Here is a 14,219-nt window from a genome sequence, read left to right as displayed (position 1 = left end):
TCAAGTGTTTCGTGTCAAAACACCTCATCTTAAGTCAGATTCTGATTATGTTCCATCAGATCCTTCCTGACTTAAAACTTCCACTTCTTCATATATACTTTCGTCTGAGGCAATATCCTCAAATCGTTATACTTGAATAAGATATTGATAATAAACCGCTTCTTCAAAATCTGGGGTTGGATCGAAGCTTTTAGTACCTTTTTTTCATTTTCTGGACAGTTGGTTGAGATATGATCACTTTCTCCACATATCCAGCAGTTACAATCCTTAAAACTTTCATTAGTTCGAGTGTGAGCTCTTCTGAAAGTTTTTTTTGTAGGTGTTCTTCCTGTGCTTCGAGATGTAATTGATGCTTGAGATGATATCCTACTTCTTGATGGTCCACTTCTTTGCTCAGATTTGTAAGATCTGGCCTTTTGTCTAAACCAAACTGTTTTTGGTTTCCAAAGAATTCTTCCACTTCTCGTATAAGGATGAGTTATAAAAATTTTCATCTTCTGCTTCTGTGATTTACTTCCAATAATTGTTATAAGATCATTTCTTTACAAAACAAAGGAATACATTTGTTAATACCCCCTAATCGTTTGTAATGCTGTCAAATGACACTATTCTGCCAATTTTTCTTTGAGAAAAGAGGCTTTTCGTGAAAATGTATCTGGATTGCTAGGGACATATTCCCTTATTAGCATTTCTTTCCTTGGACTTGGAATTTTAGCGAAGAAAAGTTACATTGCTATATGTTTTTCGACCCCTGAATTCTATCTATATTTAGTGAATAACATAATATAATCATCCAACAAACATATGTCATGTAATTCAAGACTATACAGAGCTTGAGTATATTTTTTTTATTCTATGTATCTTGATTGTTAAAATAATCTACCCCTATAAATTGTGCTTTAAAAAAGGTTGCCATTCTTCCGGCTATCTCGCTAAGAGATTCTCCGGCTACGACTGATTCTTTGGTTTCTACCGAAGTCATGTCCCATGCAATTTTTACTGATCCCATAAGACTCATTTCTAAAATTTTTATGAATCCTTTTTTGTTGAGATCAAGTGTACCTGGTGCGATTCTCAGAGCAGACGTCAAATAATCTATTAGATCTTCTCTGCTTTTGAAATCTAATACTTTTAGGTTAAGCATAACCCCATAAGGATGTATAGGTTCTAAAACAGATTTCTCATAAGGTGTTTGGTGCAAAGGAATTTGATTCTTCCTTGACTTTATTCCTGCTGGGTGTGATTCTCCATCAGTGTAAATGTAGAACCCAAATTCAGTACACGTAAAAACCATGTATTTATTTAATTGTTAAATGATCTAATTAAGTTTAAAATGAATTTAGTGATGCATAATTTGTGAAATTTGCATTATTTTAAATTATTTATATTTATGTGATGCACATTAAAATATTTTCTTGAGTTTCATGTTTTAGGCGATTATTCGATGCGAGATCGACGAAAAGAGACCGGCAACAATTTTGACGATTTTTAAAATGTGGTATTTTATTTTAAGCTAGGATTGGGAATTTTAAATGATTTATTAAGTTTCTAGATTTTTAAATCCTAATTTAATTTATTAGGTGATTTTAACGTTTTAAACTTTTTAAAGTTATCAATTGTGTATGTTATTTTAATTAGGGAATTTTTGTACAGTTAGAGTGGATTAACATTTTAATTAATATTTTTAAATATTAATTAAGCATATTTTAATCCCCTAATTAACCAAAAAACACACATACACGGCACACAACACACACATACACATTTCATTTCATTTTTAGAGTTGTTTTGAGAAGAAAACCTAGGGTTCCAAGAACTTGCAGTAGCCGCCCCTCTCCTTTCAAAATTTTCCAGCAATTCACGTTGATTTTGTTGCAAGAAATCGAGCCACAAATCGTTCCGGAACCCTTTCACCTTCCCCGCTTCGATATCGTCGTTTCAGAATTTTTAAAGATCAAAGGCATGTATATTATTTCATTCTTGCATCGATCTTGTCATATTATATGTTTTGTTGTTTATTATGCGTGAAAATTCATGTATGTTGTGCAAATTTTGAGCAAAAATTTGTTGGATCGGTTTTGAAAAGATTTTTGGATCTAAATTTCAAATTTTGCTGTAATTTTAAATACTGCGATTTTTCAGTCGATTTTCTGGAAAAACTTTCAACATATAAAACGTATAACTTTTTGATACCTTCAATTTGACAGTAAATTAATATTTGGATAAGAAATGAGTGAGTTATGATCATTTTTGTTAGACTGCTCAAACTGCGTTTTCCTGAAAAATGTGTTCTTGACGTGTTCTTGAAGTTCACTTGTTGCAGGCTTCGTTGGGAACCGTCGGGTGATCGCTGCTACATTTAGGTATATGGAGTAAGATGTTGGGATGAGTTTTGATGCTTTGCTTCGTGTCGATAATCGTTGGTTGCATTAGAAATCGTAGGAAGCATTTGGTGTAAAAATTTGAGTTTATAGGTTTTATTGCGTTGCGTGTGGTGCGTTGTTTCTTTGGGGCATTTTATGGAGTCGAGTAAGTGTCATAGCATCCTAGGATGAGTCTCGATGGATTAGTTCAGGATTCGTATGATTTAGTTAGGAGTATTAAGCTTCAAATCGTGGAGACCAGTACACTCGGCGCCCGAAATTACCGCCCGAGCGCCACTCTTTCTGTCCGAGGGTAGAGTTCTAGAAGACCTGGCGCTCGAGCGGTAAGATATTTCCGCCCAAGCGCGGGGTCAACTGGAGGAATGTTGGGTTTTAATTTAGTAGTAGGTTCTAATAGTGAGTTCATGTCCTTTATTGTTTGGGAAACGTTCACACGTTATTTTAGACTTTGTTTCTGGGTTTGATGTCATGGGTTAGTATGACTAAACGAGGTCAAATCCCGAGTGCTCTAGAACGTCATAAGCCCTTTATTTATTTTGGGGTTGAGTACGAGTAGTACGTCTAAGTTATGAAAACTAAGCACTTGATAATGTGTTAGTATGTGCAGCAGTGGCCCCAAGCGAGATCCAACGAATCCCTCAACGCCAAGGAAGTATGTTCGACGTGTAAAAAAAAATATGTTTATGTTTTTGAGGTATGCTAAATGTCTTGTGACCAAATTATGAACGGATTTGAAAGTCGGTGAACGTGGTCGAGGACCTCTCCACCCCGGGAAACCATGACCGGGTTTAGATCAGGATTGGAAAGCGGTAAAGCATGACCAGGGACCAATCCACCCGGTAAAGCATGACAGGGGATCTCATGTATGTGGCAGTGGATTTTTTGTTAGAAATTATGAATTGGTTTCTTTATATGTCTGGCACTTTATCTTTGTTCGTGCCGTTCTGTCAGTTCAGTACTCTGGTTTAGTCTGATCAGGCACATTTATGTATGGGTCACTTGCTTTGAAACATATCTCTACGCAAAATGATGTTATGTATGCTCAAGTATGTATGATGCAAATATGTTTAAGAAAAGTTTTATGATGATGACACGTCTACGCTTATGCTACTACGTTCGTGTTTCAAGTATGTTTATGTTACTACGTTCAAGTTTCAAGTATGTAAGCCCCACTTTAAAGTTGCATGTGGTTTTATTATGTAGTATTTTCTATCTCCAGTTTATTCATGTTGAGTCTTTAGACTCACTAGACTTGATCGATGCAGGTGAGGATGAATTTGAGGAGACGAGGGAGGGGACCAATGAGACGGCTTGGACTTAGCAGGAGGCTAAACCCGAGGACCGCCCATGTTTTTAAGAAATTAAGCAATGTTTCAAATACTTTGATTTCACGTTATTGTTTACGATGTTTAAACAAGTATTTTTATTTAGAAATTTTATTTGTGATATTTTTTATGACAAATATTTTGGATGAACATTTTATTGATGATCGTAATTTGAAATTTTATTTTGTATTTAAGAAAATTTTTAATTTTTCCGAAAATTTTAAGTTGTTCAAAAGTACGATACGTTACAGTTGGTATCAGAGCGATATTTTTGTAAAGGGTTATGCCTACTGCCAGTTGCGAGAAGCTCACGAAGTCACACCTCAAGTCTGCAAGTTTTAAAGTTTTAAATTCTTTCATGTAATATGTATCCAGTCATGATTTCAGCATGTGCATGTTTAAGTTCAAATTATGTGCATCTTATGATATTAGTATCATGTTCATGCTTGTTGGGTTTACGTGTTGGGTAAATGTTGGAACAGTATGGCTCACATACGTAGGATTGTGTGTGAGGCAGGCGATGAGAATAGGGAAGCCGAGGATGGGGAGAGGGTCACCCCTCCTCGTCCACCACCAGATATGCAGGATCAGATTCTTGGAGGGATAACTCAGTTCTTCTCACAGTTTGCGGGGAACCAAGCTACAGTGGATACAAGGGCGAGGCCCAGACCAGAGGTTTTTTATGAAAGGTTTAGGAGAATGGATCCGAAAGAGTTCTCGAGGACCACTGACCAATGATAGCAGAAGGATGGATTATGTCCTTCGAGGTGATCAGGTGTGCCACATTTCTACTGACAGGGGACGTCGGACTGTGGTGGGAGAGCGCATCAGTGTCAGTGAACTTCCGAACACTGACTTGGGAGGGATTCAAGGAGGTTTTCTACTCCAAGTACTTCACTGAGTTCATGTCGCTGCGACAGGGAGACATCAACGTGGCATACTTCGTCAGGAAGTTTGAGATGGGGTGTCACTTTGTGCCCCTGATTGCAAATGATGCCCGAGAGAAGCTGAGGCATTTTATGGATGGGTTGCGGCCGATCTTGCGCCGTTATGTTCGAGTTGCTGGTCTGATCACTTACGCAGTTGTCGTATCGAGAGCTTTGGAGGCAGAGCAGGACCAGAGGGACATTGAGGTCGATAGGCAGGGCAAGAGGCCCTATTAGGCACCTCAGCAGCAGCAACAGCAGCGACCCCAGTTTAAGATGCCCTTCCAGGGTCAGCAGGGGAAGAGGCCCTTTCAGGGACCGACAAAATGCAAGGGTCCTGTTCCACAGCAGGAGGCTCCTCAGAGACTAGGCGAGTACCCAGTGTGCTCGAAGTGCATCATAAAGAGTATAGCCACGAAGGCCTTGATAGACTCAGGGGCCATACATTCTTTTATTTCGGAGACGTTCGCTAGTCATCTGGACTTCAAGTCTATTGGACTCGACGTGAGCTATTCAGTGACAGTCCCATCAGGGGAAGAGTTGTCAGCTACTAGCGTGGTCAGCGATATCGATCTTGAACTGCAGGGCCACCTAGTGTACGCCGATTTGATTGTGTTGTCGATGCCAGAATTTGATATCATCTTGGGAATGGATTGGCTGACGAAGAACATAGTTCTTATTGATTTTCAGAAAAGGTCAGTGTTGGTAAGACCGTTAGGCATGGCGCAGTTTCTCTTTGAGCCGGATAGATGGAGAAGTTTCCCTCGCATGATCTCTTGCATGCAGGCCATGATTCTTATTCACAAGGGTTGTAAAGCTTTCTTGGCCAGCATTGTTTCAGCGCCTGACGCACCCACTCCATCGATATCTGATGTACCAGTGGTCAGAGATTTTCCTGGCGTCTTTTCGGATGACGTCACAGGCCTTCCACCAGAGAGAGAGGTGTAGTTTTCCATTTACCTTGTGCCAGGCATCGTGCCAATCTGAGAGAGTGGTGGAGTTTTCCATTTACCTTGTGCCAGGCACCGTGTCAATCTCTAAGGCACCATACCAGTTAGCTCCAGCTGAGATGTTAGAACTCAAACAGTAGATTCAAGAGCTTCTAGACAAAGAATTCATTCGCCCTAGTTTCTCACCATGGGGCACACTAGTGCTCTTCGTAAAGAAGAAAGATGGGAGCATGAGGCTGTGTATCGATTACCGAGAATTGAACAAGGTAACGATCAAGAATAAATACTCATTACCACGGATCGAGGACTTGTTTGATCAGTTACAGGGAGCTACAATGTTCTCTAAGATAGATCTTCGATCGGGGTATCATCAGCTGAAGGTAAGAGTTGCATAAGTTCATAAGACAGCCTTCAGAACCAGATATGGGCATTACGAGTTTTTAGTGATGCCGTTTGGACTAAAAAATGCTCCAGCGATATTTATGAACCTCATGAACCGAGTATTCCAGCCCTACTTAGATCAGTTCTTCATAGTGTTCATTGACGACATTCTCATTTACTCGAAGAGCCTTGAGGAGCACAGCCAGCATTTGGGTACAGTTTTGCAGGTCTTGCGGAGTCGCAAGTTTATTGCAAAATTCAGTAAGTGCGAATTCTGTTTGTAGAAGGTAGTGTTTTTGGGTCATATAATATCTAGCGGTGGTATCGAGGTGGATCCAGCTAAGGTGACAGCAGTTAAAGAATGGGTTGAACCAAAGAATGCTTCAGAGATCCGCAGTTTCCTAGGTCTAGCAGGCTACTACAGAAAATTTATTCAGGGATTTTCTTTGATAGAAGTGCCACTTACTTCATTGACCAAGAAGAATGCCAAATTCTTATGAAGTGATGAATGTCATAAGAGCTTTGACACTTTGAAGCAAGCTCTTATTTCAGCGTCAGTTTTATCCATGCCAGCAGGGCAAGGTAATTTTATGTTGTACACCGATGCTTCTAAGCTCGGTTTAGGTGCAATTTTGATGCAGCATGGTCGGGTTATAGCTTATGCCTCCAGACAGTTGAATGTGCATGAGAAGAATTACTCGACTCATGATCTTGAGTTAGCCGCTGTTGTCTTTGCGTTGAAGATATGGAGACCTTATTTGTACGGCGAGAAATGCCAGATATTCACTGATCACAAGAGTCTCAAGTATTTCTTCACACAGAAAGAGTTGAATATGAGACAGAGACGGTGGTTAGAGTTAGTGAAAGACTACGATTGTGAAATTAGCTACCATCCGGTGAAAACTAATGTTGTCGCAGATGCTTTGAGCAGAAAGGTTGCATTCGTAGCTCAGTTGTCAGTGCAGAGATCTCTTCAATCAGAAATTCAGAGATTTGGGTTTGAGGTTTATCCTAAGGGCAGAGCTCCTAAGCTGTCTAATCTGAAAGTCAAGTCTTCTTTGCTAGATCGAATCCGTAAGGGTCAGCCTTCGGATGAGCAGTTACAGAAATGGAGAGTGAAGGACTAGGCCAAGGGCAGTGTACTCTACACAATACAGTGTCCGATGGTATTGTGAGATACAGAAGGAGAATGTGGGTGCCTAGTGTTGATTCGATCAGAGAGGATATTCTGACAGAGGCACATGCATCTCCGTATTCTATCCATCCAGGAGGTACCAAGATGTTCAAGGATTTGCAGACTTTGTATTGGTGGCTTGGGATGAAGTGGGATATCCATCGATTTGTGTCTGAATGTCTCACTTGTCAGCAGGTGAAGGTAGAGCATCAAAGGCCAGCAGGGATGCTTAAGCCACTCTTTATCCCCGAGTGAAACTGGTAGAATATCACCATGGACTTCGTTGTTGGTTTGTCAAGGTCAAACAGAGGATCCAATGCTATTTAGGTTATAGTAGATCGACTTACTAAGTCGGCACACTTCTTGCCAGTGAAGACGACTTTCTCCATGACGCAGTATGCGGAGCTCTATATCAGGGAGATAGTTCGATTACACGAGATCCCAGTTTCGATTGCGTCCGACAGGGACCCGAGGTTTACATCGTCTTTTTGGAAGTGTTTACATGCAGCCATGGGGACGAAGTTGCTATTCAGTAAAGCATTCCACCCTCAGACAGATGGCCAGTCTGAGCGTGTGATTCAGATTTGGAAGGATTTATTGCGAGCCTATACGATCGATTTCCGTGAAACTTGGGAATCGAAGCTACCTCTAGTGGAGTTTATCTACAACAACAATTTCCAATTATCTATAGGTGTGGCTCCCTACGAGGCACTGTATGGAAGGAAGTACAGATCGTCGATTCATTGAGATGAAGTCGGTGAGAGATCAGAACTTGGTCCAGATATTGTTCAGCAGACTGCAGATGTGGTGGTCAAGATCCGAGACAGGATGAAGACCACCCAGAGTCGTCAAAAGAGTTATGCTGACAAGAGAAAAAGGGATCTTGAGTTTGCCGTAGGTGATCACGTTTTCGTAAAGATAGCACCTATGAAGGGTGTTATGAGATTTGGGAACAGAGGCAAGCTTAGTCCGAGATTTATTGGATCGTTCGAGATTCTTGACAGGGTTGGGACATTAGATTATCGTGTAGCCCTACCGTCGAATCTGACCGGAGTACAAAATGTGTTCCACGTCTCGATGTTGAAGAAGTACCTAGCGAATCCTTCGCATGTTTTGAGCTATGAGCCGTTGCAGCTTGCTCTAGATCTGTCGTATGATGAAAGACCTGTCCAAATCTTAGACAGACAGGAGCGGACACTTCGGAACAAGGTGACCAAGTTGGTCAAAGTCCCGTGGCGGAATCAATCACTGGAGGAGGCCACTTGGGAGACAGAAGCAAATATGAGAAGTCGCTATCTGGAACTGTTTGGTAAGATATTATTTCGAGGACAAAATTTATTTAAGTGGGGGAGGAACTGTAGAGCCCAAATTCAGTACACGTAAAATCCGTGCATTTATTTAATTGTTAAATGATCTAATTAAGTTTAAAATGAATTCAGTGATGCATAATTTGTGAAATTTGCATTATTTTTAATTATTTATGTTTATGTGATGCGCGTTAAAATTTTTTCTTGAGTTTCATGTTTAAGGCGATTATTCGATGCGGGATCAAGGAAAAGAGACCGACGACGATTTTGGTGATTTTTAAAATATGGTATTATATTTTAAGTTAGGATTGGGGCATTTTAAATTATTTATTAAGTTTCAAGCATTTTTAAATCCTAATTTAATTTATTAGGTAATTTTAATGTTTTAAACTTTTAAAAGTTATGAATTGTGTATTTTATTTTAATTAGGGGATTTTTGTAAAGTTAGTGCGGATTAACATTTTAATTAACATTTTTAAATATTAATTAAGCAAATTTTACTCCCCTAATTAACCAAACACACGCACACGCACGGCACGCAACACACACATACACATTTCATTTCATTTTCAAAGTTGTTTTGAGAGGAAAACCTTGGGTTCCAAGAACTTGCAGCAGCCGCCCCTCTTCCTTCAAATTTTTCCAGTAATTCACGCTAATTTATTTGCAAGAAATCAAGCCACAAATCGTTCTGGAACCATCGTACATTCCCCGCTTTGGTATCGTCGTTTCAGAATTTTTAAAGATCAAAGGCATGTATATTCTTTCATTCTTGAATCGATCTTATCATAATATATGTTTTGTTGTTTATTTTGCGTGAAAATTCATGTATGTTGTGCAAAGTTTGAGCAAAAATTTGTTTGATCGGTTTTGAAATGATTTTTGGATCTAAAACTCAAATTTTGCTATCTTCTTAAATAATACGATTTTTAAGTCGATTTTCTAGAAAAGATTTCAACGTATAAAACATAGAAATTTTTGATACCTTCGATTTAACAGTAAATTCGAAATATTTGAATAAGAAATGAGTGAGTTATGATTGTTTTCGTGAGACTGCTCAAATTACGTTTTCCCGAAAATTGTGTTCTTGATGTGTTCTTGAAGTTTACTTCCTGCAGACTTCGTTAGGAACCATCGAGTGATCGCTGCTGCGTTTAGGTATATGGAGTATGATGTTGGGATGAGTTTTGATGCTTCGCTTCGTGTCGATAGTCGTTGGTTGCATTAGAAATCATCAGAAGCATTTGGTGTCAAAATTTGAGTTTATTGGTTTAATTGCGTTGCGTGTGGTGCGTCATTTCTTTGGGAAAGTTTGGGGCGTTTTATGGAGTCGAGTCAGTGTCATAGCGTCCTAGGATGAGTCTCGATGGATTGGTTCACGATTCGTATTATTTAGTTAGGAGTATTAAGCTTCAAATCGCGGAGACCAGTACACTCGACGCCCGAGCGGTAATTTCTTACCGCCCGAGCGCCACTCTTTCTATCCGAGGGTAGAGTTCCAGAAGACCTAGCACTCGAGCGGTAAGATATTACCGCCCGAGCGCGGTGTGAACTGGAGGAATGTTGGGTTTTCATTTAGTTGTAGGTTCTAATAGTGAGTCCATGTCCTTTATTGTTTGGAAAACGTTCACACGTCATTTTAGAGTTTGTTTCGGGGTTTGATGTCATGGGTTAGTATGACTAAACGAGGTCGAGTCCCGAGTGCTCTAGAACGTCATAAGCCATTTATTTACTTTGGGTTTGAGTACGAGTAGTACGTCTAAGTTAAGAAAACTAAGCACATGATAATGTGTTAGTATGTGCGGCAGTGGTTCCAAGGGAAATCCAACGAATCACTCAACGCCAAGTAAGTATGTTCGACGTGCAAAAGAAAATATGTTTATGTTTTTGAGGTATGCTAAATATCTTGTGACCAAATTATGAACGGGTTTTGAAATCGGTGAATGTGGCCGAGGACCTCTCCAACCCGGTAAAGCATGACCGGGTTTAGATTAGGATTGGAAAGCGGTAAAGCATGACCAGGGACAAATCCACACGGTAAAGCATGACTGGGGATCTCATGTATGTGGCAGTGGATTTTACCTGTCAGTCCAGTACTGTGGTTTAGTATGATCAAACGCATTTATGTATGTGTCACTTGCTTTGAAACATATCTCTACTCAAAATGATGTTATGGATGCTCAAGTATGTATGATGCAAGTATGTTTAAGAAAAGTTTTATGATGATGGCTCGTCTACGCTTATGCTACTACGTTCATGTTTTAACTATGTTTATGTTAATACGTTCAAGTTTCAAGTATGTAAGCCCTACTTTAAAGATGCACGTGATTTTATTATGTAGTACTTTCTATCTCCAGTTTATACATGTTGAGTTTTTAGACTTACTAGACTTGATCGATGCATGTGAGAATGACTTTGAGGAGACGAGGGGTGGGGACCAATGAGCTGGCTTGGACTGAGCAGGAGGATAAACCCGAGGACCGCCCATGTTTTTAAGAAATTATGTAATGTTTCAAATACTTTGATTCCACGTTATTGTTTACGATGTTTAAAAAAGTATTTTTCTTTAGAAAACTTTATTTGTGATCTCTTTTATTGCAATTATTTTTGATGAACAGTTGATTGATGATCGCAATTTGAAATTTTATTTTGTATTTAAGAAAATTATTAATTTTTCCGCAAATTTTAGGTTGTTCAAAAGTACGGTATGTTACAGTAAAAGTGCGGTTGGGATTCTCTCATATTTATATTCTGAGATCCCACACTATCTCTTGGTGGTTGCTGCGTGGATGACCAGGTTATGGTGGGTTGTTCACCCCAATTGTGTTCATCTTTAGATATACAACCTTGATATTTGCAAAAGATTCTGTAAGGTTTTAGAGATCCTTTAGACCAATTCTTTCTAAAGTTGTCATCGGATTAATTTTTTTTCTGAGACTGTTTTCAATAGATTGATCATTTTTTCTTCTTCATTTAAAGGTTTTGACTTCAATTTGGCCTTCCCTCTTGGATGTAATAAGGGTTCAGTACCAAATGATGGTGGTAACTTTCCTTCTGAAGTCCTTCTACTAGAACTTGGTTGTTGTTTTATGTTTTGAATTCTTGTTCGAATATCTTTTAATATTCTAAGAATTTCTTCTTGGATTTGAAGGATTTTCTCCGCATTTTTTGGTACATAATACAACATATTGCCATAACTCTGTACTGCCTTTTGAATTTATCTAAAATCTCCGGATGTTTAGAGGAATCCGACAATATTTCTAGGAACCTGTTATTTTGAATCATAAATTTACTTTAGGACTCTGATAAGTTTCACTGTTTTCTTGATATCTAACCTTGGTTAGATCTTCCTGCTTCAAATATTCCAAAGATTTGGAATAAATCTTATAAATAATTAATCTCGAACCTGGGTTCGGATTCATGTTTTTTGAGTAAATTCTGATCCTCAAACATTTAATTACATAATAATAATATATTTGTATGTTTGAACTAATTTTACCTCCACTATGATAACATTTAAGGCCTCATTAAATCAATCATTAAATTTAAGAGTATTTTTGTAACTTTTATTGTATCAAAGAGCTTAAAAAAAGTTTTTTAATTATAAAAAAATTAAGATAAAGTTGAATTTGAGTTTAGATATTTATCTCTAATATATCTTTATAAGATTCAGTTAACAGGATATATTAATTTAAAAAAATTATTAGGGCGTAGTAATAATAAAAAATAAAATCCTCTCACTCCAATTATATGTGTTGCACACAGTTCCTCCTTTTTTCTCTCGTCGCATATAATCCCAAAACCCGAGCAAAAAAATGCTCATTCTTTCACTCCCACACAAAAGCAACCCATCAACACCCATCCAACTATAAAGTTGAACCTTTCAAAAAATGCTCGTCTTTGTTGTCTTTCAAGTATTTCTCTTGCTTATTGTTGTGCTGCCGCCGCATACTACTCTATCCCACCTGGTAACCACCACCTCCGCCGGCCATGCAATTCCTTTTCCTCCGTTTGAACAACTCAACATCAAGAAATCCATCGCCGCCACAAAGCTCCGCCCACGTCCCCGCCCCAGTCCCACCGGTGACTTCAACAGTGTTGAAGATACTGATCATGGATCAGCTCAAGAAGCAATCAGTCGTAATTCCAGCGTGAAGCTAAATTTGGTTCACAGAGACAAGATATCATTTTCATGGCATAAAGACCACCGCCGTCGTTTTGCAAGCCGAATGAAAAGGGATGCCACAAGGGTTGCTAGCTTGATCCACCGGCTGTCCAGTGATGCCGCCGCCGCCGAGTATGAGGTTGCGGGATTTGGGTCGGAGGTGGTTTCCGGAATGAAGGAAGGGAGTGGAGAATATTTCGTGAGGATCGGTGTCGGTAGCCCGGCGAGAAGCCAATACATGGTGATTGATACGGGGAGCGATATTGTGTGGGTCCAATGCCAACCTTGTAGACAGTGTTACCATCAATCCGACCCGGTATTCGACCCGGCCTATTCCGCTTCCTTCTCCGGTGTCTCATGCAGCTCCACGGTTTGTGATCGGGTCGAGAATTCTGGTTGCCACTCGGGTTGGTGTAAATACGAGGTTTCGTACGGAGACGGGTCGTACACTAAAGGGAACTTAGCCTTGGAGACACTGACCATCGGGCACACGATGGTCCAGAACGTGGCTATCGGGTGCGGGCATATGAATCGGGGCATGTTTGTTGGGGCTTCTGGGTTGTTGGGGCTTGGTGGAGGGTCCATGTCCATCGTGGATCAGTTGGGCGGGCAAACGGGTGGAGCATTTAGCTATTGTTTAGTGAGCCGGGGAACCGAGTCATCCGGGTCGCTAGAGTTTGGTCGCTCCGTGCTGCCCGTGGGTGCTGCTTGGGTTCCGCTGCTAAGAAATCCTCGAGCCCCAAGTTTTTACTATATTGGACTTTTGGGCCTCGGGGTTGGAGGTGAACGGGTACCCTTGCCCGACAACACTTTTCAAATAACCGAATTCGGCGACGGTGGAGTTGTAATGGACACAGGCACCGCCGTGACGCGCTTGCCTACGGCAGCTTATGTGGCATTTCGAGACACTTTCATAGCCGAGACGGGAAACCTACCTCGAGCTCGTGGAGTTTCTATATTCGACACGTGTTATGATTTGGGTGGATTCATAACGGTTAGAGTACCAACGGTTTCCTTTTTCTTGTCAGGTGGCCCGATCCTGACCCTTCCGGCAAGGAACTTCCTTGTTCCGGTTGATGAAAGTGGCACATTTTGTTTTGCCTTTGCACCATCTAGCTCGAGGCTTTCCATAATAGGGAACATTCAACAAGAAGGGATTCAAATATCTTTTGATGGAGCAAATGGCTTTGTTGGTTTCGGGCCCAATGTTTGTTGATGATGCATGTAGAGTGGAGTTTTGGTAGTGCATGTCTTAATTATAGAAAATAGTATCTGATATATTTTCCTTTTATTTTGGTCAGTATAGAATGAACAGTTAATTTATTATGTATGAGTTATTGTACCGAGTTAAGATCTTCTATATCTGTTACTAAAAATGTATATAAATAATATGTTTTGAAAATGAAAAAGAAATGTGATTTCACATAAATAGGATCTTTTTTTCCCCCCATAATTTTCACATATATAGGATTGACGTCCGTGTGTATGTGTAGAGAGGGCAGAAAAGGTCTGAAAGGATAGTAAAGAGGCTCCTCTTTTAAGAGAAAACTCAACGAAATTAAGACTTTAGATGTTAACTTTCCCCAATCACTTTAGTCATACATTAA

General features: G+C 39.8%; 1 protein-coding gene across 1 annotated transcript; it reads left to right on the top strand.

Moving 5' to 3' along the window:
- The first annotated feature begins 12,248 nt into the window (after positions 1–12,248).
- LOC140991679 (protein ASPARTIC PROTEASE IN GUARD CELL 2) lies at positions 12,249–14,001 on the top strand. Its single transcript, XM_073461771.1, has one exon. The coding sequence runs from the start codon at positions 12,338–12,340 to the stop codon at positions 13,826–13,828; it is 1,491 nt and encodes a 496-aa protein (XP_073317872.1). The 5' UTR covers positions 12,249–12,337; the 3' UTR covers positions 13,829–14,001.
- Positions 14,002–14,219: the final 218 nt, after the last annotated feature.

The sequence above is a fragment of the Primulina huaijiensis genome, chromosome 13, assembly GCF_012295235.1.
Source record: "Primulina huaijiensis isolate GDHJ02 chromosome 13, ASM1229523v2, whole genome shotgun sequence".
NCBI classification, from domain to species: Eukaryota; Viridiplantae; Streptophyta; class Magnoliopsida; order Lamiales; family Gesneriaceae; genus Primulina; species Primulina huaijiensis.
The sequence above is the reverse complement of the archived record's forward strand: the minus strand, read 5'-3'. Positions and strand labels throughout refer to the sequence as shown.